Source organism: Musca vetustissima, unplaced genomic scaffold (genome assembly GCF_032173495.1).
Source record: "Musca vetustissima isolate MV318-11 ecotype Yass unplaced genomic scaffold, APGP_CSIRO_Mvet_v1 utg43672, whole genome shotgun sequence".
Classification (NCBI taxonomy): domain Eukaryota; kingdom Metazoa; phylum Arthropoda; class Insecta; order Diptera; family Muscidae; genus Musca; species Musca vetustissima.
Genome location: NW_026886251.1, coordinates 35,653 through 63,570, shown reverse-complemented (window position 1 = coordinate 63,570; position 27,918 = coordinate 35,653). Strand labels below are relative to the sequence as shown.

Here is a 27,918-nt window from a genome sequence, read left to right as displayed (position 1 = left end):
ATTGCAAACTAGTTTCTAACTAGCTTTCAATTTATTCTCATTTACGCCCATATCGTTTGCTATTTTAGCCTCCTTCCTCCTGCTCTTATCCTTTTTCATGTATGCTCTGTAATAGAATTCAAAGAATAGTGCAAACATAAAGATATTCTGAATAAATCCAACCAACGCCACTAGAAACGGATGATCGCAGGTATTGTTGACAAGAACTTGCAAAAAGTGGAATACCAAATAGGCGAATTGTGCCAACTGTAATTGTGTAATGTGTCGCTTCCACCATAGTGTCTGTGTCGTGGGTCGTATCGAGGCAATGAAATAATACGAATACATCACCGTGTGTACGAGCAGATTTATGACACCCAACATTGTTGAGTGACTTCCTAAAAGACACAAATAAATAAAGAAGAAAACAAATGATTTTAATATTTTTGTGGAATCAAAAGTGCAACACAAACATACCTGGCAAAAATGTTGTATAAATATAGACTCCAAACACCATACCGGCATGATGATAGACATGCAGGAATGTCACCTGCTGAGTCTTTTTACGCAGCACAATAAATATCTGTAAATTCATATTATTAAATTATAATTATTTAATAATTAAATAAAAATGTACTAAATGTGCGAAAGTTGGTAATGGAAGAAAACAAATAGTGCTAAAATCTTGAAATTCGTATGGCGATATATGATGGTGTGTCAAGTTGTTTTAAGGAGGTGTTTCTAAACGTGTACAAGAAATTAAAAATTTTACTAAATTAAGTACATTTAATGTTTGTGTTCAATGCTGAGATACTACTCTTTCTAACTCCCTTGAAATTTCCTGTTTCCGATGTTCCAGTGAGGAATTATTATGCCCACCATCAAAAATAAGGACATTTCTTTAATCACCAAAAATCAAAATCTTGAAAATTTCAAATCGAGAATGGGGGAGGTTCCCTTAAACTACCAAAGTACATGGCTATGTGTACATTAATAGAGCCAGGAGCAATAACATATTCTAGATATAGTGGAGTTCGATTTATATAACCTCCAACATTTTAAATTTGTCATTCCGTTCTATCATGGAAATGTTTACAGGAGGCCCATAAAGTATACATATAAATATTCTTCTATGTCCTTGTAGCTATATTTTTCTGAAGATCTTGGTCGCAATTTCCCACAAAAGTGAGTGTCATATGACAATGCGAAATCTTGGAGGATGATAAACATATTTGCAGAACATTTTGAAAATAAGTTCATAATTTGAAATAGCTTCCCATTTTTTCGATAATTTTTTAAGTTTAGTTTTCCATCCCGAGTGTTATTTACAACAATATATTTTCAGACCATTAAGAACCTGCTAGCACACAATACAATAAAGTTCGAGCCGAAAATGCTCTAATTTTGCATTTCGGGATTTTAAAGGCTTGCATACATCTACGTAAAAAATTATTATTATAGTTCCAAGTTTTGACATAGCCCCCATATGAAGGTACCGCCCAAATTTGATATTTGTAGGCTTTATATTACATATTCCAATCGAAAAAGCTTTAATTGGGCATACCGGGACCTTAGAGGCTGACATAAATCTATGCAGAAAATTATCAATACCGGTCCTGTTTTTGGCAATTTTTCGGTATTTATATTATTTTAGTCGCATTTCCAACAGAAAACCCCCTCTATTCGGCATTTTGGGTACATCTATGCAAAAACATTTCTTTATAATTCCAAGTTCTGACAGAACCTCCATATAAAGTTCCCATCCCATTATGAAAATTAAGGCCGAAAGCTATAATTTGGCTTTGCAGAAAATTATCAAAAATTTCCAAATGAAAAATCTGTAATTTGACGTTCCAGGTTGTTACTTAAGTAAATACTTATGTCCTGCCTAATATTTGCTATTTTAAGTTCCTAGCCTATGTTTCCAACCGTGGTATCTGTAATTTAATATTTAATTGTCTAAGGGTACAAATAACCTACTAGCAGACAATTTGCATGTACCGATCCGGCATTTGTTCATTATATGCTCAGTCTAATGACTTATGAGGACATATACACTTTGCAACTGCAATAATGTCCCTAAACGAAATATTGGTATTATACCCCATGATTGTTTGCAGCAAATCCGTTTCAGACAACTTAGAGTTGATTTATAAATGTCCGTCCGTCCGTCCGTCCGTCTGGCTGGTGCGCATGATAACTCTCTAAGGAAGTAACCGATTATTTCTAAACTTTGCATATCGTAATATTTCTTCCAAACTTAAATCATGTTCAAAGTTGGAACGAATCGATCCATTCCTTCAGAAAATTGTAAAAATTGCATCTGGATTAAACGAAACTTAGCGCAACAAACACTTTAACCAAACATGTCTAATGTTGGGACTTATCGACCCACTCCTTCTAGTAGCTCTCCAAGAAAGGGCCAAAATGTTGAAAATTTGTAATTTTTTTATGAAGAGAACGGAATATCCTAATATCGTCTAAACTTTACACATTGTAATATTTTTACATAGCCTAGATCGAATCCGAAGATGGACATCATCTGCTCTACAAAGGGTCAACATTTTGAAAACGTTTTATGCAATAACAATAGTATGAAATGTCCGATATCATACAAAATGTACACATCGTAATATTTCTTTCATACATAAAGCAAGTCTGAAGATCGGACGCGTCTGAAGGATGGTACCTGAAGGATGGAAACTTCAGGTACCACACAAAAATGTTGATGAAAATTAATTTACCATGCGTACGGACGATTTGAATAATAACTTTGCATAACTAATATTTTAACTATGCCTATATAATGTTGGAAGATGAGATGGTAAACTCCTACTATCACCTCCCCCACAAAGTGTCAAAATTTTGTACAGCACAAATGAAGCGAACGGAATATCCAATTACATCGAAATTTTACACATCGTGATATGGTTACCTTACATAGATCAAGTCCCCCACAAAGGGCCAACGTTTTAAACCGACGTGATTCAATTTTGTCAAACCTACAATAAATCCGAAAATGCGGTCTATACGCAACACATCGGCTATGAAAGTAAGAAATAAAAATTGAGAAAAAGTCGAGATACCTGGGGAAGTTGATCAACAGAACGCATTTTCGGTATGGATCAATATTTTCATTATTACGGTTTTAAACACTTTGGCGCGTTACTTGAAGGAATGGACCGATAGGCTGCATCTTTTGATATGGGTCAAATCGGATGCACAATATGTTTCGTATTAGACTTACAAATGTTTAAAAATGTTGACTCTTTATGGAGGAGACACTACGAGGGCAGTTCGGAAAGTTCTTAGCCTAGCACAGAAAGCGCGGTATAGACAGAAAAAAGAAAACACATGTTAAATTTTGTTTCGATCTGACAACTCCTTCATATAGAAAAAGATGTTCAAAAAAGACGCATCCGCAATATTTTACAATAGAAAAATTAGAAATGTGTGCTTTTATTGTAAAAAAATGCGGAAGTGTCTTTTTTAACATGTTTTCATAACAGAAATGAAAGTTTCCAAAACACTTATTTTTTCAGTCTACACCGTCCTTTTGTGCTAGGCTAAGAACTTTCCGAACTGCTCTCGTACAGGGAGTGGGCCATTAGATCCTCTTTTCAGATTCAAAATAAGTTCAACAAAGATTTTACAATGTACGAAAGTTTTACCAAATCGGATACTCCGTTCGAATTTAAAGATATTTATTTACAAATGTGGATCCTTTGTAGGGGATGCCCCTGAAGGAGGTGACCAATATTTTCCACCTTCGAACTCGATATAGTTTTAGTAAAAATATTAGGTTATGCAAAAGTTTTGACCCAAACGGATTATACTTTCGCTGGTTATTAAACATTTATTTTTCAGCAAAATTTTGGCCACTTGTAGGGGAAGTACTAGAAAGAGTTGTCTGATATTCTACATCTTCGAACATGATTTTGGTTTGGAATAAATTGGATTAAAACTGCTACTCTTTTCAAGAGTTATCGTGCGCACTAACCAGAATGACAAGTATTTATAAGCAGGACGGACACTTAAGGGAACCCCCCCCCATTCTCGATTTTTTATTTTTAAGATTTTAAATGGGCTGGTAAATGAATACCAAAGTTTGTTAAGGTTTGTAAGTTGGAAGATTTAAAAAGAAAAAAAAAAATACATCAACTTTTTGTTGTTGTTTTTTGTGATCAAAGAAAAGTCCTTATTTTTGATGGCGGGCGGGAACATCAAAATCCGAAAATTCCAACGGTGTTAGAAAGAGTACATGTCTGGCTCTCGTATGAACTAGGATTTTTGAATTCGCAAAACAATTTACAAAATGGCGGAACTTTAACATTTTTTTTTTTTTTTTTTTTGGAAAATAGCCTTTTTTTGACCACAAACTAAGTTAACAAATAAGAAAGATCTTCTCCGAATTATAGAGATTTTAATGCATTAAGAATATTCTTGAAGAATCTTCAGTTCATTGAGCAACACTATGTTTTTTCATCTACTAGCATAAATTTGTTACTATTGAACTCTTTGCTCCTTGGATCCTTCACAATTTGACAATCTTAAAAAATGGCCTATGTCGATTAGCGGAATGAAATGTTGGGACAAATCTGACAATGTTGTTAAAGACGTTTTTATGAAAGTTCTTAATAGAAAAAAAAACGTTGTTCTTAAAAGAAAAACTTCGAAGAAAATTATCGCCTTTTTTCCTGGGCAAACCTAATCATATGATGAATGTCTCGTTTAGGCAACATAGTGTTTAATCGTGAGTAGTTTATCACAATATGTTAGGTCACACCTGACACAATGACTTTTCATTATTTACGTACATCCAGAAAAATGTATCGTAGTTCTGGTATTTTTGTTTTGTTTTTGGATTCCATAGAAAATTCACTACAAACTACAATTTAAATTGTAATCATGTTTTTGACGTAATTTTTTTTTTTTTTTTTTTTTTTTTTGCTGTGGGCTCACTCTTTGTATATGGAATTTGTAATTGTTTACATGTTCTCGTAAACGATATGTAAATTTTTTCATTAGTTCAAGGCAATCCTATTCTAAATGAAAATCAATTGCAGATTTTACAAACAAAGTTTTCAATAATGTGTCGTTTTGGAATGTGTTCCTAGTATTTTACATCGTCTGCGACGTAGTAAATTTAATCCAATGCATATCGTATACCTTAAACTACTTGACAAATAAATTTCATACATACCGTATCGAAAAGGTCCAAATACTTTGTTAAATAATAGCCATAGGTTACATAAAGGCAGCGCATCATCCACGGCTCGGTATTTGTTGGATCTGGTGGTTGGCAGCGAAAGCTAAAGTTTTTATGACCATATGAATTTGGAATGGCCTGTCCACGTGCATTGACCATGCAAAAAACACACACAAAATAAAATGAAACAGAGGAAAAAATGTAAATCCATTAGACAAATTAGATTGTTTTGGCAAATATGAAGAACACAAAAAGTAACAATAAAAAGAAACGAGTTAACAATGACACAGCATGTCCGAATAGACAACGCTGACGCATTTAATTCAATACTTACGATAATAAATAAAATCAAGTTGGCTATAACTTGTATGCCATTGTAGATACGCATTATATTTTTCAATTCGAATGGTTGGCGTTTTTCCATCCATTTCGGGCCATATTTTAGCACAAACAATAAATACAAGGCTATAATGGAGAGCGGGGCCAATGGTGAATAGATTAAAGGCAGGTCTTTAACACGTGGATCTGTAATATAAAAATAAAACGAAGTAAATATAAAAATCATCATAAGTCAATCATCATAAGCCCGCTGATGTGTCATTTAACCTACCCGCATGATCGGCATAAAGTTTGGCCAATAAACCATATAAATATTTTATAACATAAAACATTCTAAATGCTGCAATTTATATATTTTTTACAAAAATTTGGAACACGTGCTTACACGTTTACACCTCTGTAAAATTTACACACGAAAAATGTAAATAAATAAATTTAATATAAATATTATTATTATTATTTTTATTATGATTATACAATACACAAAATGTGCCAAACGCACAAGTCACAAACGTTGACAATTCCACTTGCACTTCGTATGAATGATATCCACCGAATGGCATCGAGAAATTTTGTAAAAATTTTTTTAGAAACATATACTATAGAAAGCTTTCCCCCGAATTCCAAGAAATTGAATATTCATTTTTTTCAGAATTTAAGTCGTTTGCCCATGGAAGAAACCACTCAATTGCAAAGAAAAGAGAATTTCGATTCGTACATATAATTTGTTGTCATCGTATGCTAAATAGGATAAAAGTAAAATTTAATTCAATTTATATACAACGGAAATAAAATATGTTAATTTTGTTTCGAATGAGAATACATATACGAAATTTATATTTTTTTGATAGTGCAACGATCTGAAAACGAAAGTTCACAAACATTTCCAAAATTGACTAGGGACAAATAATCACTACTTTACTAAAAATTCTAAATTTAACCTAGTCTAAATATATTCGGCTTGTCGTATAAGTGCTCAAAGTATGATACCCAATTTAATAGTTTCATGTATGCTGAATCATTACACCATTTCCTAATGTGTACATAAAAGTATAATTGTTAAAGTTAAAATCCCTTCTAAAGCTTTATAGCTTAGAGAGTTGTCCACACTTGTCATTTCGAAATTTGCTTTTTGGATCCTCGCTTATTTTACAAGTAGCATATGTGTTAAGTTATTTAGGTCGATCCTCTATGGACCAGGAATGCTATTTTGTGACCAAATATCATTTTCGGGTATAGGGGAAAAATGTATATGGGCAATATTGGCAATTTTTTAATATTCCATTTTCAAAAAATCGGTTTTTTTTGTTTTCGTGGTACATCAATGATTTTTGGTAAACATATAGAGGAAAATGTTCTGACGAAACCACTCGCGATCAAATTTTTGGTTGATGCGCGCAAAGGTTATCGAGGTTTTAATTTTCGGCATAAGAAAAAAATCTTAAAATTACGCAGATTATTATATTGACCAAGAACGTTGATATATGTGTTCCTCCGTAAAATAAGGATATGAATATATTATAATAATGACATACACACACACCTAAAAATTAATTTAAAAATATCTACATAATCTAAACCCCATGATGAATCAAATGATAACAAAATCACACAAGTCCGTGTAGCTGGTTGTAAATCAAAGGGACAACAAAACAAGATATTGAGGAAAAATATTTGTTTTTGGTTCGAAAAAATTACGTCATCATATTTATTTTTTAAAAAATTTCAGAAAAAAAATTGAGGTTATTCTGCTATTTTACCCGAATTTCGCCGAAAAATTGACATATATAAAAATAATAATCACTTTTTGTTTATAAGTATAAGCCTTGCGGATTATATCAGGACCCTTCCGATAAATCTTGGGGTTCTATAAAGAGGAATCAATCTTAAAATAAAATAATATTCTGAAATATACATTTTAAATTGCGCCTAAATCGCGTAATTCTCAAATTCATTTGATGCGCATGTGGTTTCCAGGAAGTACTGCAGTTTATCTTCCAATCCATATATATTTTGCGAAATTTCACTTGACGGCTAAGATATACTTCATGTTGCATTGAAGTACCCAAAAACTCGTAAAACGCGAATAATTTCCGAAAACTCCATATGCCATTAACGCGCATCCGATTTCGGTGTGCAGCCTAAAAAAACATCGATCTATACCGATTTCTATGAGGTCCATTAAGAACCATGGATGTGCCAGCTCATACTATTTTTAAGATAAATTGGGTACATCTCTCGTTCGGCTGAAGTTTTTAAAGTTCTCTTTTCGAAAACGATCAAAATCCGTATGAGGTCATTTATTGAAGCGGAAATGATCCACAGAAAACGCTAATAAATCCGCGATATTTTCAAAATTTTTTTTTTTTTGCCAAATTTCGTGTTTTTGGTAGTAGATAGATTTTCACGAAGAAGATTTTATATCATCCGAAACGTAAAAAAAACCTTATTGATCGCCGGTACTCATTTCATTCAGTTGACAGATCTAAAAATTGGACCCGAAAAATAGGTTTTTTTTTAGAAATTTGATCGCACAAAATTTTCACCTTTCGATGAGTATTACTCTGTGCTGTGCATACTACACACACAAAATATATAACAAATTACTCAGATTCGCGACTACAATAAGCTTATAATTGATTTTTTAGAAATTCCTGTTTGCGCACTAAAGCTAGAAGTAAAATTAAACAAGCACTCAAAATCGAGCTTCAAAATGTCAGCATCATTTATAGGTAGATACAGTTAAAATTTTGAAAAATTATACATAAGTGGCGTAGTCCCCATTTTGTTGGCTTCTAGTTTTACTTTGACACGAAGACTGTGAAATGAGTGGCTTAATCACAAATCGTTAAAGAACATAAAAACACTGGTACGCCTTTTTTACACATTTTTATACATTAAAATAAACACAGCTTCCACCAAAATAAAGTTTGGAGATCAATATCATGAACAGTTTGCAATGACAGATCAATAGACCTCGAATTTTTGCATATTTTTTATGCTTTATCCGATTGGACTCAAATTTTGTATTTAGGCGTTTCATGCTTTAATTGATCGATATTTGGGGTCATGTCAAAAATATGCAACAAATATGCAAAAAATATGCAAAATATATGTAAAAAATATGCAAAATATATGCAAAAAATATGCAAAATATGCAAAAAATATGCAAAAAATATGCAAAATATGCACGGTATGCTAGGTCGATATGCGATAAATATATGCAAAAAATATACAAAATATGCATTGTCGATATGCAAAATATGCAAAATATGCAAAAATATGCAAAATATATGCAAAATATGCAAACATATGCAAAATATGCAAAATATGCAAAAATATGCAAAATATGCAAAAATAAGCAAAATATGCAAAATATGCAAAATATGCAAACATATGCAAAATATGCAAAAATATGCAAAATATATGCAAAATATGCAAAACATATGCAAAATATTCAAAAATATGCAAAATATGCAAAAATATGCAAAAATATGCAAAAATGCATGCAAAATATGCAAAATATATGCAAACATATGCAAAATATGCAAAAATATGCAAACATATGCAAAATATGCAAACATATGCAAAATATATGCAAACATATGCAAAATATGCAAAAATATGCAAAATATATGCAAAATATGCAAAATATGCAAAAATATGCAAAATATATGCAAAATATGCAAAAATATGCAAAATATGCAAAAATATGCAAAATATGCAAAAATATGCAAAATATGCAAAAATATGCAAACATATGCAAAATATGCAAAAATATGCAAAATATGCAAAATATATGCAAAATATGCAAACATATGCAAAATATGCAAAATCCGAGGTCTACAGATCAATTAACCCAAAACTATTCACTTTTTGCATAATTCCCTCCTCTTCATAAACCTCCTCTTCAGCTATGTTAAAAAATTGGCAATATTGCCCATATATTTCAAATATGGGGACTTTAACCATTCTCCAGAAAAATTGTTTATCTTTGTTTAAAAATAAATTTCAAGTCAAAATTTCATATTTTTGTGAATAGAACGAGTAAAGTGATTGAGTGTCTGACTTAAACATTCATCAACGACCAGACGAAATGTGTGAAGCTAGAATCTTGAAATTTTGGGTAAGGATCACTCTTATTCTCATGGTTTCAGATAAGGCTGGGCTTTTCAAAATTCCTACTAGAACGACACGAAAAGGGCTAAAAATTACTAAATATGATACGATTTGTTGTATAAATATGAAACCAACCAGTGGATCTAGAACTGTACTAAGTACTAAAATGTACTAAATTTTGTACATTTTCGTAGCATAAACTTGAAATTTGGAGTGCGAGTCAAGGTTGAGAAGTAGGTTCGATATAATGAGATGGTTTTGGAAATATGTACTCATGTACACGAAATTTAGTGGAATTCTATAATTTGAAATTAACATTACCGTCATCGTGTGGGGTTGCAATATGTTGGTAGTTTTGGAAATTTTTTTACTTATGTGTGCCAAATTGCAATTCTTTGCCCACTTCCTACAAACTGCAGCAAAAGGAACAATTGGGTACCAAAAACCACCACCAAGAAACCCATGATACGATCAGGAGTGTCGTAATGCTACTGATGTAAAAAAAGCAGCATGTAGGGCAACCTTGCAGACAGTAGCAACAGAATTATCGGGAGAAAAGGGGAGAGGAGAAACGTGTTTTCAGAAAAAAGAAGAAAGAACAAGTAAAACGTGAGCGTGAGCAAATCGTACAGGAGTCAGAATGAAGTCCGGAAATTTTACCAACGAATAAAACACCAAACCGAAGGCTTTGGTGCAGACACATCCTCCTGTAGAGATGAAGAAGGAAACCTGGTGACTGATACAGACAGTGTGTTAAGGATCTGGAAGGAGCATTTTGAAAAGCTTCTAGTATCAAATAGTGACGATGAAGAAGATACCCCAGAACCAATAAGAGATGATGTATAGATGAGGTCATAAAAGCAATTAATCGGCTCAAGAACAACAAAGCAACCGATGGGTTACCAGTCGAACTATTCAAGACTGGTGGCCAGATGTTGGTCAGGAGCATGCACCAGCTGATTAGCACAATTTGGCTAGATGAATGCAGCACCCTGTGTCCCGTGCACAAAAAAGGCGGGATAAGTTTAAGTGGCACAAGGTCAGCAGTTAAAGTAGGAAGGAGCCCTTCAATACCGAAGGAGGATTCAGACAAGGTGACAGTTTGTCGTGTGATCTTTTTAATATCCTGCTGGAAATGACACTCTGTACAACAAACAACACATGTTACTCGCCTACGCCGATGACATCGATATAATGGGTCGAACATTGCGAGCGGTAACAGCCACCTTTGAACAAATTGAAAAGGAGTCTGCCAAAGTGGGTCTGGCAGTAAACGGCGAGAAGACCAAACCATACCTTGGTACCGCCATAAATGAAACGAATGATTTAATTTTTCGTTCATAGCGTCAAAGATTGAAATATTCCAGGTCAAATTTCACTATGTGTCTAAAAAATATATATAAATTCAATAGTTTTTTAGAAATTTGCAGTGTAAAATTGACAATATTGGCAACAAATTCTTTGTTGACTTTAGTAAGTGCTAATTATTTATTACGCCCTTTTTGTCCAACTGGGCACACGCCAAGGGTCTTGGTGTAAACCCCACTAAGACAGAATCGGTGCTCTTCACTGGGAAACGTAAGATTCCAAATTTGTTCATCTTTGGGTGGAGTGGCCTTATCCCTTTCGGAAGAAGCAAAATACCGTGTTACAATCCTTGACCGCAAATTAACGTGGAATAGGAATATTGAGGAACGATCTATGAAGGGACTATTAGCACTCTATTCCTGCAAGAACTCCATAGGAAAGAGCTGGGGACTAAGACCAGAGATAATACACTGGTTGTATGTGACGGTCGTGCTGTCCATTCTTACATATGGATGCCTTGTCAACTAAAAGATACTGCTAACTAAAATGAATTCAGTACAGCGATCGGGCTCGACTTGACTACAGGAGCGCTAAGAAGCACACCGCAGGCAGCTTTGAATGTGATCTTGAATCTTCAACCACTGGACACTATGACTAAATTCCAGGCTGCCCTGAGGCTTCGAGATACGGATGACTGTAAGTGGCTCAACTATGGTCACTATGGCATCCTCAACAGAACGCCAGGTTGTGACTTCTTGAGGAGAAATACTCACATTAGCGATTAAGTTCCCTCTCATAGAGACTTTACCGATATCAGAGTAGCTCCTTACCTCTGCCAGGTCTGCCATTTTTCACAGTAGGGTCAAAGATGGAGGAAGGCACTGGTGCAGGGAAGGGAATTAGAGATATACAACTCATATAAACTTAACAATCGTTGTGGCGTTTTTCAAGCAGAAAGCCTTGCAATCACGAATGCGGCCGAGAAAATCAAAACACTTACTGCCGATAATACGAACCGGTGACGGTATATGTCGATAGTCAGGCGGCCCTCAAGGCTTTAAAGTCGTACACTATTAACTCAAAAGCAGTTCTTGATTGCAAGTCTACGACGGATAGTTAATTTATGTTTGGTTCCAGGACATAGCAACATAGAAGGGAACGAGATAGCCGACGAGCGTGCTCGAGGGGATCCACAGTCGCCCAATCTTCCTATTGAGAGATCTGTGCAACCACCCATTGGCTATTTCATTAGCGAAATCCGTTTGTTCTACGGCGAGGTAGTCTACAACAGATGGTCGAGAGAACCTGGTTGCAGAATCTCAAAAGCTTTCTGGCCTGAATTATCTCGCCGAAGAACTTATTCGCTGTTATCACATAAGATAAAAATCTTTGTGGGAATTATAACAGTTCACTCCATGATTAGATCCCTTACTTCGAAATGGGACTCCGACGGAGAGGATTTCAAATCTTTCAAACGCAAACAGTTTGAAAGACATGAAATTGATAATCTAGCTTGCTTCTCAAAAATAGACCCCAATCAGATCCTAGGCTTTGTCAAAAATCTGGCATGGCTAAAATAACCATCTTCTAGGCTCTCCAACTCCAACTATTTTCTCTTCTCTTCCAATTCTCTCTTCTTGTCCCTTTTCTTTTCAGGTATCAGAGATGATCACAATCGGCAATTGCCTCTGACTGTACGGTTGTTATTAACAACCGTACATCCCTAACCTAAGTGCTAAGTAAACCCCTAAAAATTTGTCAAAATCTTCAACATGACTGCATCTTAGGATTATTACAAAATTATTCTACATCGAATTTCATTATTAGATGCAGAAGAAAAGATTTTTGTAAGCACCATATTTATTTGTAAAAAATCGTGTCCAAATTGGGTATATAAAGCAAAATTTTCTATATTGATCGAATTTTTCAAAAAGACTGTTATTTTTGACGAAAAAAATAAAAGTCCCAAAAAGACTTTTATTTTTGACGGAAAAAATAAAAATCGCAAAAATACTTTTATTTTTGACGGAAAAAATAAAAATCATTTTTAACAGTTAAAAATCAACGTTTATTTTTTCCGTTAAAAAATAATTAATTAAAGTGGATTTTTTTTATTTAGGTCACATAATAACAGTTATTTTTTACCTGATTTGATATAAGTTATAACCGTTACGGTCCCTGCTATTTATATTAACGACATGTTGACGAAAACCTAAAACGATTTCTGTCAACCATTAAAACCCAATTTTCAATATGTTTTATTACTGAAACAAAAATTCAAACATCTTTATTAATAATATCGTCATGTTTATCTGTTAATTTTATTTCAAAATTATATAATCAAATTTGAATACAACATTTTATGATGATTTCACTTTCTTCTCATCCTTTCGTATATAAGTACGATAGTAGAAATTCGAAAACATTGCAATCATAAAGAGATTTTGTATAAATGCCACTCGCATCCAGAACAAGTTAATATTGCATTTAAAGAACAAAAGTGGAAATGAAAAATGAATTCCCAATATGATGAATTGCAGCAATTGAATACTGGTTATTCGTTTCTTCCAAGGTGTTAAATCTATTTTGGGTTTTGTCGAAGCAACCAAATAATATGTGTACATAACAACGTGCACAAGCGTGTTCAGTACACCGGTAAATTGACCATGTGAACCTGGAAATAAGGAAATAATATTTAAAAATATATAAAGTAATAGAAATAATTTGACAAATTGCAACAAAATTAGAAATTCCTATAATGAATATATAATTATATAAATTGAATTTATATACATTTCTTCTGTAAAATCGAACGAGGATTTTTTGTAGAACATTTTGTCCTTTTAACTCGATTCCATGTATGTCCTTTTCATCCTTAATTTATTGAATCGGACTTCGGAATTTTAGCATGATGCGTAATATTCTACAAAAAATGTTGCTCATAAAATTTTAGGTGGGGTCCTTAAAGACAACAAATCGACATTTAAGGGAAACACCCCCCCCCCCCTTTCACAATTTTAATTTTTTAGGTTTTCAATGGGCTGGTAAATCAATACCAATGCTTGCTAAGGTTTGTAACTTTGCACATATATTTTTTAAGTAAAATAATTTACAAACAAATTTTGTAATTGTTTTGTAGAAAGAGTACATGTCTGGCTCTCTGTAGAACTATTATTCACTTCGCTCTAAAATTAACAAAATGCCGGACCTTTGAAAACATATTTTTGGAAAATCGCCGATTTTTGACCAAAAGCCAAGTTTAAAAATAAGGAAGATCTTCACCGATTGGCTTTATCCTAGTTCATACGATAGCTATACATTCACAGAGAAACGTGTAAAAATTTGGAATCGATTGGGTTATTAGTTTTTGAGTTATCGTGCCCGCCATTCGCAAAAGAGAAAAACGCGTTTAAAGTTTGAGAAGCCCTTTAGCCGTCACTTGATGCTGACTCAATAAATCGGCTATATCTTCAAGAGTTCTTGAGATTTTCACATGAAATTTTGTAGGGACATTCTTGAATTAGTGTAGATTCGAATTAAATAAAAAAAAATTGACCCCGAGAATGGGGGGTCCCCTTAAAGGTTTTAATTGTCTGTTCTCATTTTTACCCGTTTCTTGTCACTAAAACCCTATATGTATGAGTTTCAATAAATTCAGTATAAATTCTTCGTACTTCATGTACGAATTTCTTCGGGTACGAATTTCCAAAACCAGGAATTCAGCTCTATCCGTTCACACAAAATCAAATTGTAGCAATTTATTTTTACCGTTTATCATACCGTACAACCGTTTATAAATAAGTATTTTAAAAACTATCCCCAATTGAATAAAAATTATTTATTTTGTATACTCAAAAGTACGAATTTCCAAAACTACCTCAATCCTGCTTTCAATTAGTAATCGTAAGTCCAAATTTGTACCATTCATGTAATTGTCGTACCCATATTACATAACTATCTCAATCCTACACTACGACAGCAATATTAGTTGCAACTTTTAGGATCCAGTTCTACCGAAGTCCAAATTGCACTAAATGTAATACTTTTCGTACCCACGCGTACGAATTTCCAAAATTACCCAGCCCTAACCGTTCCCATATATCAAAATTTTAGTACTTTTCGTACTCATGAGTTCGAAGTTCCAACACTGTCTCGATCCTATACTCTAAGAGTAATTTTATTTTCAATTATAAGTTTTTCTCTATGTCGTTCACTCAAATCTAAATCGTAAGAAATTTAGTACCATTCATATAATTTCGAGATATGCCGACATATCACAATCCTGCACTCCAACTGTAATTTCAAATAATAATTTCAGGATCTCAGCCCTATCTGTTCACACAAAAATAATTGTTAAACTATTTGGTACCATTTAGTACTTTTTGTTTATATAATTAAGAATTTCCTAAACTACCTCAATCCTACACTCCAACAGTAATTTTAATTCCAAAATTCTGGAGTCCAACTATATCCGTTCACTCATAATAAAGTTGTACCAAATATAGTACTATTTAGTACACATAATACCAACAGCAACCACGATTCCAAATTTTACCAAATATATTGCCGTTTAGTACTTTTCGTACACATAAATAAGAACTTCCAATGATGTCTCCATAGCTCAATCTTCAATAGTACTCTTAATTCCAAATTTCAGATTTTCAGCTGTAAATTTAGTACCATTTAGTACTTTTCGTACCCATAAGTACGAAATTCCTAAACTATCACAATCCTAGGCTCCAATAGTCATTTTAAATTCCAATTTGAAGTACTTTTCGAACACATAAGTACGATTGTTTAAAACTACCTCAATCCTGTACTCCAATAGTTGTCCTAATTCCTTTTTTTAGGATTCCGTCTCTATGCGCTGAACTGTAGTTGTTTCATACCATTTTGTATTTTTATACACATAAGTATGAATTTCAGGTCCATTTCCATATATAATACCACTTCCTAACCTATATTCCCTATCAAATCTCAAGATTTTTACTTTATATCTTAATTAATTAGAAAAATTTGGTTTAGTACTTTTAGTACACTTATAGTCAAGTTTCCAAAAACCTTTCTGTACATCTTTCTAGCTTTTCATCAGGTGACCCACATTCCAAATATCAGAAATTGGGAAAAAAAGGGTACGATATTTGGTACATTTTAGATTTTCGTACCCTTCTAGAATAGCTTATCTCACATACACACCTATACTTTCGTCTGTGATTTATGTGGTACAATTATGTCTTGTGCATATATTTGTAACAGGCAAAAGGAAACGAGATAGACACATGATTCCTTTTGATATGCATAGAATCACTTTCTACGATTTATTTTGCACAGATGTTAAATTGTAAACAAAGTACAGGTCCACAATTATGTGTGCCAAGTTTCGAGAAAATCGGTTCAGATTTAGATATAGCTCCCATATATAGCTTCGTCCGATTTAAGGTAAATGATGCACCAAAGTCCCTCTATATCATTCGATTTGCACGAAATTTTGCACAGAGTACTGAATTAGGTCCACAATTATGTGTGCTAAGTTTCTAGAAAATCGGTTCCGATTTAGATATAGCTCCCATATATAATTTCGTCCGATTTAAGGTAAATGGTGTACCAAAGTGCCTATATACCATTCGATTTGCACGAAATTTGGCATAGAGTATTGAATTAGGTCAAGAATGACGCGTGCCAAGTTTCTAGAAAATCGGTTCCGATTTAGATATAGCTCCCATATATAATTTCGTCCGATTTTCCTTTCGATATGAAGGAAATTTGGCATAGGGTACGGAATTGGGTCCAGAATGATGTGTGCTATTTGATATATTTTCGTCCGATTTAATGTGCCCTAAAGAACCATAGATTGGCCGACCCGCACACAATTTTGGACAAAGTACTGAAGTTACAATAACCTTTCGTGTGTTTTCTTGAAATTGGTTCTGATTTACATATAGTTTCTATATGTACTTTCGTCCGATTTTAAGTAAATGGTGTGCTAAAGACCTATAGCTAGGCCGATTGGCAAAACGTACTGAAATTAATATAAATTAATCTCGGGTAAGTTTCCTTGAAATCGGTTCAGATTTAGATATAGCAAAGCTTCCATATATAATTTCGACCTATTCATGTTGATTGAAAAGCAAATAATCAATGGGTGCTTGATTGGTATTACATTTTAAACAGTGAACTTATAGATAAAGATCGCATTTTTATGCTCGTTCAATTTCATGTCAATATTCCTTCGAAAAGACGACATCTCCGCGCATAGGCTTTGGTCCTTTCATCACTGGCTGTGAGTAAATTATGGAATATTCCAATTCCTTGCTGTTATAATACAATACGAGTACTTACCAAACAATTGTGACATATACATATATGTACCAAAGATCATTATCGAATGATGATACAAATGTAGGAATGTTATTTGATTATATTTCTTGCGCACTAGGAAGAATATCTAAAAAAGAAGATATTCATTATTAAAAAAAAAACATTTTTATAAATTAATCAAAAAACTTACTGTATCCAACATATCCAAATATTTCGACACATAATACAATACTGTTGGCAGGACAAGTTTCAGAGTCACGTCTCGTCGGTCTGTAGGATCATATGGTTGACATTTGTAACTATAATCCGATTGTAGAACGGTGTAACGAATGAGGGTACAAAATATCCATGCGTTTAATAAAATCTGTACTACATTGTATAGTTGCATATATCTTTCAACTTTAAATGGTTGTCGATTTTTCATAAACAACGGTCCCAATTTTAAGATTACAAAAAGATATGTCAGTATTGAGAATATCATTGGCCATGGACTACCCAATATCGGATGTGTTGTTATACGTTCATCTGTAAAGAATATACATTTAAATTAAATCCGCATTTTAGTTAGAACTAAACTTCAAAAACAAAAAAAAAAACATTAATGCATTTTATGTCATTAATTTTTGAATTACAGTACTTAACGGGTATACATTTTTGAAATTTTGTATTTTGAATCTCCAGGTTTAAAAAATGGATAATTAATATCTTATTTAGACACTTGCCTAACCGTGAATTTTTAACGACAAACACAATTCCTTTGTAAAGCAGTTTTATCAGTAACATTTTAGTTTATTTTATTTATTTATTTTTGTTGTTAACGTTGTTTTTTCTTGTACAAACAATTTGGAACTACGCTACCAATGAACGTGTAGACTGTGGCCTCTCACACAATTTGCGAATTTTTATTACAACACTTGTAATGCATATTTATAGACTATGCTGGATAAATTAAGGTTTTCGTTCATGTGGAGTATACATACATTTGCATTTAAGTATGTTTACATTGTAATAATAACATATATTTTAATTTACCTACGTCAATGACCACATTAGCACACGATAAGGCAATACTAAAAAAAAATAAATTTATAATAAAAATATGTATTGTCAAAGAAATTGTGAATGGAATTCGAATCCATTATCTTAATATATAAAAGAGCTTAATGTTAAGTGAGTGACATATAAAGCTAGAAACTTGAAATTTTGAGTGTGGGTTGCCATAAGTGTGTAGGCGTGATATAAGGCTGGGTTTTTGGAAATTCGGACTAGAAGGGGACGAATTCGAACTAGAAGTGTACGAGAGCTTAGTGTTAAGTAAGTGACAGATAAAGCTAGAAACTTGAAATTTTGAGTGTGCGTTGCTGTAAGTGTGTAGGCGAGTTACAAGGCAGGGTTTTTGGAAATTCGAACTAGAAGGGTACGAGAAGTACTAAAATGTTTCAAATATGGCACCCTTTGTATTAGGTGAACGGGAAGAGCTAGAATTCTGACATTTGGTGGAATGTCACTGATGGAATGTTAGAAAGATGTGCAAAAGGGTTTTTGGTAATTCGACCTATAAGTGTACGAAAAGTACTAAACTTTACTAATTTTAGTTCTAATTGCATATAAAACACATATAAAACTAGAATCTTGCAATTTTATAAGGAACTAGCAAATGCCCGCAACTTCGTAAGCGAATGTAGGAAATATTTAAATATGTATTAACATATTATTTTATTTTCACAGCGAACTGCATCTGTCAGAAAAAAACAATCCACACCTTAATATCGACCATAAATTAATTTTGAGTACCATTTAGTACCAAATTTCATGATTCGAGCTCTAAAGGTTCACCCAAATCTAAATTTTTCATTTATCATACATTATTTCCATAAGTACCCTCTTCAACCATCAAGAAAGGTCATGCATACCCCGATCCTACACCCCAAAATGATTCAAAATTCAGAATTCCAACTCTATTGGTTCACCCACAATTTAAATTGTACAAAATTTAGTACACAGTGGTACGAATTTCCAAAACTCCCTAAATACCCCAATCCCAAACCCCGACAGTGATTCTAAATCCAAGTTTCAGGATTCCAACTCCATAGGTTCACCCACAATTCAAATTGTACCAAATTTTTTACACAGTAGTACCACTTAAAAAACTTCCTATATACCCCAATCCTACACCCCCACAGTCATCCTAATTCCAAATTTCAGGATTCCAACTTTATCGGTTGACCCAAAATTCAAATTGTACCAAATTTAATAAACAGTATTACGAATTTCCAAAACTTCCTACTTAACCCAAACCTACACTCCCACAGTCATTCTAAATCCAAGTTTCAGGATTCCAACTCTATTGGTTCACCCATAATTTAAATAGTACCAAATTTAGTACACAGTAGTACGAATTTCCATAACTTCGTACATACCTCAATCCTACACCCCCACGGTGATTCTAAATCCAAGTTTCAGGATTATAACTCTATTGGTGCACCCGCAATTCAAATTGTACCATATTTAGTACATAGTTGTACCAATTTCCAAAACTTCCTACATACCCCAATCATACCCCCCACACTGATCCTAAAACCAAGTTTCAGGATTCCACCTCTATCGGTTCACCCACAATTCAAATTGTACAAAATTTAGTAAACAGTATTACGAATTTCCAAAACTTCCTACATAACCCAATCCAACACCCCACAGTTATCCTAAATTTAAGTTTCAGGATTCCAACTCTATCGCTGCACCCACAAATTAAATTGTACCAAATTTAGTACACATTAGTAGAAATTTCTGAAACTTCAATCTTACACCTCCACAGTGATCCTGACTTCAAATTTCATGATTCTAGCTCTATTGGTTCATCTCAAAATTCAAATTGTACCAACTTTAGTACCAATTTAGTAAACTGAATCCTGACCCTAATCCTACTTCCCTAGAATGATGCTAACTCCAAATTTCATTGTTCCAGCCCTATCGGTTTACCCAAATCCAAATTGTACCAATTATAGTACGATTTAGTACTTTTCGTACACATAAGTAAAAAATTTCCAAAACTACGTACATATCCCAATCCTACACTTCGACGGTAATGTTAATTTAAATTTTCAGGATTCCAACTCGATTTGTACCTACAAATCAATTTTTACCAAATATAGTACTTTTCGTACACATGAGTGCAGGCGTTCCAAACACTCCTCACATCGACTTCTCAACCATTCCAAATTTCAAGTTTTTAGCTCTATCCATTCACATGCTACGAAATAGTACTAAATTTAGTACTTTTCGCATACTTATAGTTCGAATCTCCAAAAAACCCTTTGCTATATCTATTCTACACGCTATCAGTGAGTGACCCGCATTTAAAATTTAAGAGTTTTAACTCTACCGGTACGAATTTCCTAAACCCCAGCCTTATCTGTCACCTTGGGACCAAGAATGACCCTCACCCAAAATTTCTAGATTCTGTCTTCAGCCGTGTCGTCTGGGCGTTGATAAATCGTTAAATCAGTCAGTCAATCACATTACTCTTAGGATAGATAGATTATTTAATGCTTATATACATATTTTTAATTTGTCTTCTATTTTTCATTCCAGGTTTTTATGAATTATATATGCTCGAATTTCCGTATGATGACAATCGAAAACGATATACAAATTATTTGAAAATATGGCAGGCCCGCCGATAACGAGCAATATGTATTTTGGAATTATCCTCGCCTCTCAATCATAAAATTCCACAAGGAAGGATTACAATAGAATATAGTCCAAATAAGTTGGCAAAGTTGTTAAGAAAATTATTTCTTAAAATTTATATATCATATATTTTTTAAATCTATGTATATATTTTTTACAAAGAATATTGAATAAAAAATAAAGAATATTGAATTTACTAAAAATACTATTTGTTTTTATTTACGGATACAACAAATATGGTAAGTATACATGCCCCTACACATGCGACATAATTTGTGTGATTACGTCACAATTTTTCATTCAGCTGGTTGTATGCATTTTTTGTGCAAATTTCACAAAAATACCAGGCGCCCAGAAGAAAATAGAAAGTAGCCCGCCAGAAAAAAATAAAAAATGTAAAATGTTGCATCTGGCAATGCCGTACAAAGAAATTACAAAATTTGTAGCATACTTTTAGGCGCTCGAATTTTTCCGCGGTTTGGTGTTGCCAGACCAAAATTTGTCGGGCAACTTGCTACTTCATTCTGGGCGCCTGGAATATTTGTGAAATGTGCGCAAAATTGCACAAAATTTTTGGGATTTGTTTTCAAATTCATTGGGAGTCATTATTGTGACATTGGGCGTTATTGTTACTAAGAAACTAATATTGTGAACCCCCACTAAAAGATTTTTTAGACGTCCATAAAAAGACACACATTTTTAGTACTTTTTTTAAATCTGTTTATTTGTTTTATTTCAATAAACGAAGAAGTTACATAAAGAAATAACTCAACTACATAGACTATTTACTTAAAAGTACTTAATATAATGGTGATGTAGAGGAACAAATTGATGAACGATGTCAGGCTCAGCTGGATATTTTCTTTCAGAAAGTGCTCAAACCTACCAGTCATACAGAACAGGTAGATAGACAATTTAACTAATTGGCAAACTGCGGGCTTTTGGCTCCGTAACACGTACCAGGTTTGATATTTGGAAAAAACATTTCGGGCTCATATCAGGATATAGATTTCCAAAAATTCTACATATCTGATTTGGTAGTCCTTAAAGAAAATGGCTGCTATAAAAATACACTAAGACTGCTTAATATTTATAGACATTAAAAAACGGTGATGGTTCCCATTTTCATCGATAATCTTACCTCGGTTCAATGTTTATTGAAATAGCCGCCTGAAACAAAAATATTAAAAAAAAATTCACAATTGTATTAAAAAATTAAAGAAATATTTTTTAGGAAGCTTTCAAAAGACTGATTTTGTTAAAAATATTTTTTCGGGAATTACATTTAGACTTTTGATAAAAATATATTTTTAATTAAATATTTGTTCGAGTAAGACATAAAGTCGTGGGTTTTTAAACATGTTTGTTTTGGGGACCAGATATGGGCGTGGATTCATTAAAAAATACCAGGGACCACAAATGCAAGTGGGTCTCAGGGCTGTCTTTCCTGACCTGTAAGATAACATAATGAAGTAATGGTCATTCGTAGGGAAACGGAAAATTTTATTTCAAAAACTTAGTTAGGTTCCAAATAATTTTTCAAATAAAACATTTCATATTTTTTATTTTTTATAATTTTGGGGACCCCCACCCCCATTCTCGGGGTCAAATTTTTTTTTTTTTGATTTAATTCGAATCTACACTAATTCAAGAATGTCCTTACAAAATTTCAAGTGAAAATCTCAAGAACTCTTGAAAATATAGCCGATTTATTGTGTCAGCATCAAGTGACGGCTAAAGGGCTTCTCAAACTTTAAACGCGTTTTTCTCTTTTGCGAATGGCGGGCACGATAACTCAAAAACTAATAACCCAATCGATTCCAAATTTTTACACGTTTCTCTGTGAGTGTATAGCTGTTGTATGAACTAGGATAAAGCCAATCGGTGAAGATCTTCCTTATTTTTTAACTTGGTTTTTGGTCAAAAATTCGCGATTTTCCAAAAATATTTTTTCAAAGGTCCGCCATTTTGTTAATTTTAAAGCGAAGTCAATAATCCTAGTTCATACGAGAGCCAGACATGTACTCTTTCTAACACCGTTGGAATCTTCGTATTCTGCTGTTCCAGCGAGGTGTTATCATGCCCGCCATTAAAAATAAGGACTTTTCTTTAATTACAAAAAACAACAACAAACCAATAACAAAAATTTTTTGTAAATTATTTTTCTTCTCTTCTCAAATATAGATGTGCAAAGTTACAAACCTTAACAAGCATTGGTATTGATTTACCAGTCCATTGAAAATCTTGAAAAATTAAGATCGAGAATGTGTGGGGTTAAATCACGAAATAACCAGACTTCCTGCCTTTCATATGGCACACATGTCTTTTACAATATCTGCGGTAGTTGAACAGTTATTACAAAAAAAAAACACCACGGCATTAAATTTTTCGTTTATGATTTCTTCAACTACTGTATCAATAGATGACGCTGCGGTCGCTAAATTACCAGGTCGTTAAGGAAATTTAAATCGGTATATATCTATATTAATAAAAGAGTAAGGAATATCCGCTTAAGTTGGTCGATTATGCAGCCATACCATTGAAGAAACGGGCTGTGAACCATTTTAACAGAGCACGCGTTTTTATAAAAAAAAATCAATGATTTGAAAAGGGTTGACATTCATCGTTAAATTATAGCCCGAACTGAAGATGTTGGGAAGTGAAACAATACACCAAATATATGTAAACTATTAAAAACAGTGTTTCCAGAAAGATAATAGCTAAAAGATCACCCTTTATAATTGTAAAAATATGCAATGGCAATGTGTAATAAAACTTTAGAATTTCCTCTAACCATATCTGGACACTTTATAAAAATCGGTTTAGTAGTTGCCGAGATATTTGTATTTCAATTTAACGATGGTCCGAAATACACCTTCTGCTCGATTCTGGTCGCCTATTACCTGAAAATTAAATGCCTCACAAAAATAGGTTTTTTAAAAAAGGCAAAAATTGTTTTCATAATGTCTGTTGTTGTATGAGAATTATAGCATACTTGTAGGGGCAAAGGGTAGTTCGAGGTGCAATTTCCTGTTGCTTGATATGTAGGTGTGATTGTATGTGATTTAGGCACATATGCAATGTAAAATATATTCACTTACACATACACACACTGTATCTGTATAAAGAAAAAATTTCAATTTTTGCAAGATCGATTTTTGTGGTGTTTTTCATTTTTTGTTAATAGGCGCCCAGCATCGAACATACTTACTGTTTCGAAGCATGGCAGAATTAAAATTCGAATAACTCCGTAAATACTTAACCGATTTTTATGAATTTTTCAGCAATGGTTAGAGGGAATTCTACAGTACAATGACATTATATATTTATTACACCTATAAAGGTGATTTTTTAGCTATTATCTTTTTGGCAACACTGTTTTTAACAGTTTACACACATCTCGTGTTTGGTTTTTCTGTCATACATCTTCAGTTCGGGCTACAATTTAACGATGAATCGCCATGCAAACGATCAACGCTTTCAAATCATTAAATATCATAACAAAAATTCGTGCATCGTTAAGAAAGTTCATTGCGCGTTTTTTTCAATTTTATGGCTGTACAATCGACCCATTGAAGCAACTATTTTTTACTCATTTTCATATAGATATATACCGATTTCAATTTCCTTTACGACCATGCAATTTGGCGAACGGAGCGACATATATTGATGACGTAACTGGAAATTTCATAAATGTAGAATTTAATGTCCTGATTTTTGTCCCATAACCTTGGAACTACTGGAGGTATTGTAATAAAATTGATGTCATATGAAAGTTAGGAAGTCTGACTATTTCGAGATCTATTCAAAATTTAAAAAAATGTGAAATGTTTTATTTGAACAATTATGTAGGAGGATAAATTTGTTTGTTATTGTCTTACAAAAGTTTTCAAAATACAATTTGCCGATTCCCTGTCAGAGATCAATATTTAGACATGGGCAGTGGGTAAATTGGGTAAATAGCCGGTAAATTGGGTGAATACCCATTTGTGTGTATTTATTTGGGCATTTACTATATTGAATCGGTAATACAACATCTTACACCCTATTTCTGAGTTTCTGTTATCAAATCGATTTAGAATGGATAGTTTTACGATACTTTAAACTCACTAACTGCCGAACCACTTGACATAGGCGGCCAAAAGTTTGCTTACATGTTTTTAATGTCAAAGCAAATATTAAAAAATGGGGTCCCCGGGTACAAGTTTTGAAATAGCCCCCATATAACCGTACCTTCCGATTTAAGGTATTTTTTGTCTATTAGACACATCTTACCACCAAATTGGCTGTAATTTAGCACAGAGAGTTCTCTTCGGGTACGAAATGTCCACTTTTACTGGCCCCCATACCCTTATTTTTAGTATTTCCCCACAAATCGGGTGCCGAACCACTTAACATAGGCGGCCAAAATTTTGCTTACATGTTTTTAATGTCAAAGCAAATATTGAAATAGAAAATGAGGTCCCTGGGTCCATTTTCCATGTCAATATTTGATTTGCCATTAAAAACATGTAAGCAAAATTTTACCATTTTACCAAAATAATTTACCGGGTATTTACCCACGTCTTTAAAGTATCGTAAAAATATCCATTCTAAATCGATTTGATAACAGAAACCAAGAAATAGTGTGGAAGATGTTGTATTACCGATTCAATATACAAATAAATAACCACAAATGGTTACTTACCCAATTTACCGGGCATTTACCCTTTGCGTATTTACCCACTGCCCATCTCTAAATATTGGAATCGTCAAATTGTATTTTGAAAACTTTAGTAAGGCAATAATATACAAATTTACCTTTCTACATAATCTTTCAAACAAAACATATCACATTTTTTAAATATTGAATATATCACGAAATAGTCAGACTCACACACCTTTCATATGACATCAATTTTATTACAATACCTCCAGTAGGTACAAAGTTTTGAGACAAAAACCTACAAACAAAAAAATAAAAAATACCCGCTTCAATAGATCGATTATACAGCCACAAAATTTAAAAAACGCGCAATGCTCTTTCTTAACAATGTACGTATTTTAGTTATGAAATATAAATAAATATACTATCATTGTGTAGTAAAACAGAATGCAGAATTCCCTCTAACCATTGCTGCAAAATTCATAAAAATTGGTTAAGTATTTCCGAAGTTATTCGAATTTCAATTTTACCATGCTCCGAAATATACTTTCTGTTTGATGCTGGGCGCCTATTACCAAAAAATGAAAAACACCACAAAAATCGATCTTGCAAAAATGGAAATTTTTTCTTCATACAGCTACAGTGTGTGTGTGTATGTAAATATATTTTACATTGGATTTGTGTATAAATCACATACAATCACACCTACATATCAAGCAACAACAAACTGCACCTCGAACTGCCCTTTGCCCCTACAAGTATGATATAATTTTCATACAACAGCAGACATTATGAAAACATGTTTTTTGCCTTTTTTAAAAGATCGATTTTTGTGTGGTCTGTTGATGTTAAATCGGTTCAGATTTAGATATAGTTCCCATATATATTTTCGTCCGATTTAAGGTAAATGGTGTACCAAAGCCCTTATATATCTTTCGATTTGCACGAAATTTGGTATAGGCTACTGAATTAGGTCTAGAATGATGTGTGCTTAGTTTTGATGAAATCGGTCCAGTTTTGGATATAGCTCCCATATATATTTTCGTCCGATTTAAGGTAAATGTTGTACCAAAGTCCCTATATATCTTTCGATTTGCACGAAATTTGACACGGCGTAATGAATGAGGTCTAAAATTATGTGTGTCAAGTTTCCTGAAAATCGGTTAAGATTTGGATATAGCTCCCATATATATTTTCGTCCGATTAAGGTAAATGGTGTACCAAAGTCCCTTTCTTCGATTTGCACGAAATTTGGCATGGGGTACTGAATAAAGGCTAGAATGATGTGTGTTAAATTTCGTTTGCCAAATTTTGTAGTAATCGGTTACGATTTATATATAGCTCCCATATATAGTTTCGTCAGATTTTAGTTAAATGGTACAAAAAAGACCCAACGTTAGGCCGATTGACACAAAATGTTGCACAACATACAGAAGTTATTATAGCCTGAAGTTGGTATAACCTAATCTGTGGCAAGTTTCGATGAAATTGGTTTAGATTTCGATATATATTTTATATATATTTTCGTCCGATTTTATGTAAATGGTGCACCAAAATACACATGTTTATCAGATATTAATCCAAATAATCAATGAGTGTCCGATTTATATTTGCTTTAAATTAATTTTCATAATTTTGTCCCATTGTTAGAAGTTACTCTATATCTGAACACGTGAAAAATTTAGTATAGGTTAATGGTCCTTCAAAAAAGCGACGTCTGTTAGGATACATCTGTTCAACATACCCAAAGTGGTGAAGGGTATCATATCGTCGACCCTGCCCGACTTTACTACTTTCCTTACTGTTTTTTTTTTATAAAAATGTGTGCTCTGTTAAAAAGGGTTCATAATGTTATGGCTGTATAATCGACCCACTTAAGCGGCTGTCGAGCGAATTGTAAATTTTTATTTCATATTCACAAAATTAGCATTACTTAAAAGTTCAAAGATATTTCAAATATTGACTATAGTTTTGTTAAATGTAGATACTATCTTCGTTTAATGTACATGAAATGTAGCATAGCATATTGAATCTATAACGACGTATACTGTTGTTGATCGGCCATGTTTTTACAACCTCAACATCATGAGGGCCTTACACTTTGAACTAAACGTTACACAACCCAATATTATTACCATTCCTGTATAATGTTTAAGGGCCGACTTATCGGTCCACTCTTTCTAGTATCTCCCCAGAAAGGGTCAACATTTTGAAAACATTTAAATCTCATATGAAGCAAACGGAATATCCAATTTCATCGAAAATTTGCACATTGCAATATGTCAACCTTACACACATCAAGTTCTAATTT

The 27,918-nt window shown here is 33.2% G+C and overlaps 1 protein-coding gene across 1 annotated transcript; it reads right to left on the bottom strand.

Moving 5' to 3' along the window:
* Nucleotides 1-15: 15 nt before the first annotated feature.
* Nucleotides 16-25,665, bottom strand: LOC133333784 (elongation of very long chain fatty acids protein 7-like). Its single transcript, XM_061542074.1, has 8 exons — nt 25,650-25,665; nt 17,463-17,797; nt 17,294-17,399; nt 5,799-5,867; nt 5,523-5,713; nt 5,183-5,326; nt 457-562; nt 16-377 (listed from the first exon to the last, which is right to left on the bottom strand). Exons 1-8 carry the CDS (start codon nt 25,663-25,665, stop codon nt 16-18), a joined length of 1,329 nt encoding a protein of 442 aa, XP_061398058.1.
* Between the last annotated feature and the right edge of the window lie 2,253 nt (nt 25,666-27,918).

Excerpts from the sequence above, each read along its gene's own strand:
- LOC133333784 (XM_061542074.1), bottom strand. Across the intron at positions 563-5,182 it reads ATTTGGACCTTTTCGATACG|ATATTTATTGTGCTGCGTAA; the intron begins GTATGTATGAAA and ends ATGAATTTACAG. Across the intron at positions 378-456 it reads TTATACAACATTTTTGCCAG|GAAGTCACTCAACAATGTTG; the intron begins GTATGTTTGTGT and ends TGTGTCTTTTAG.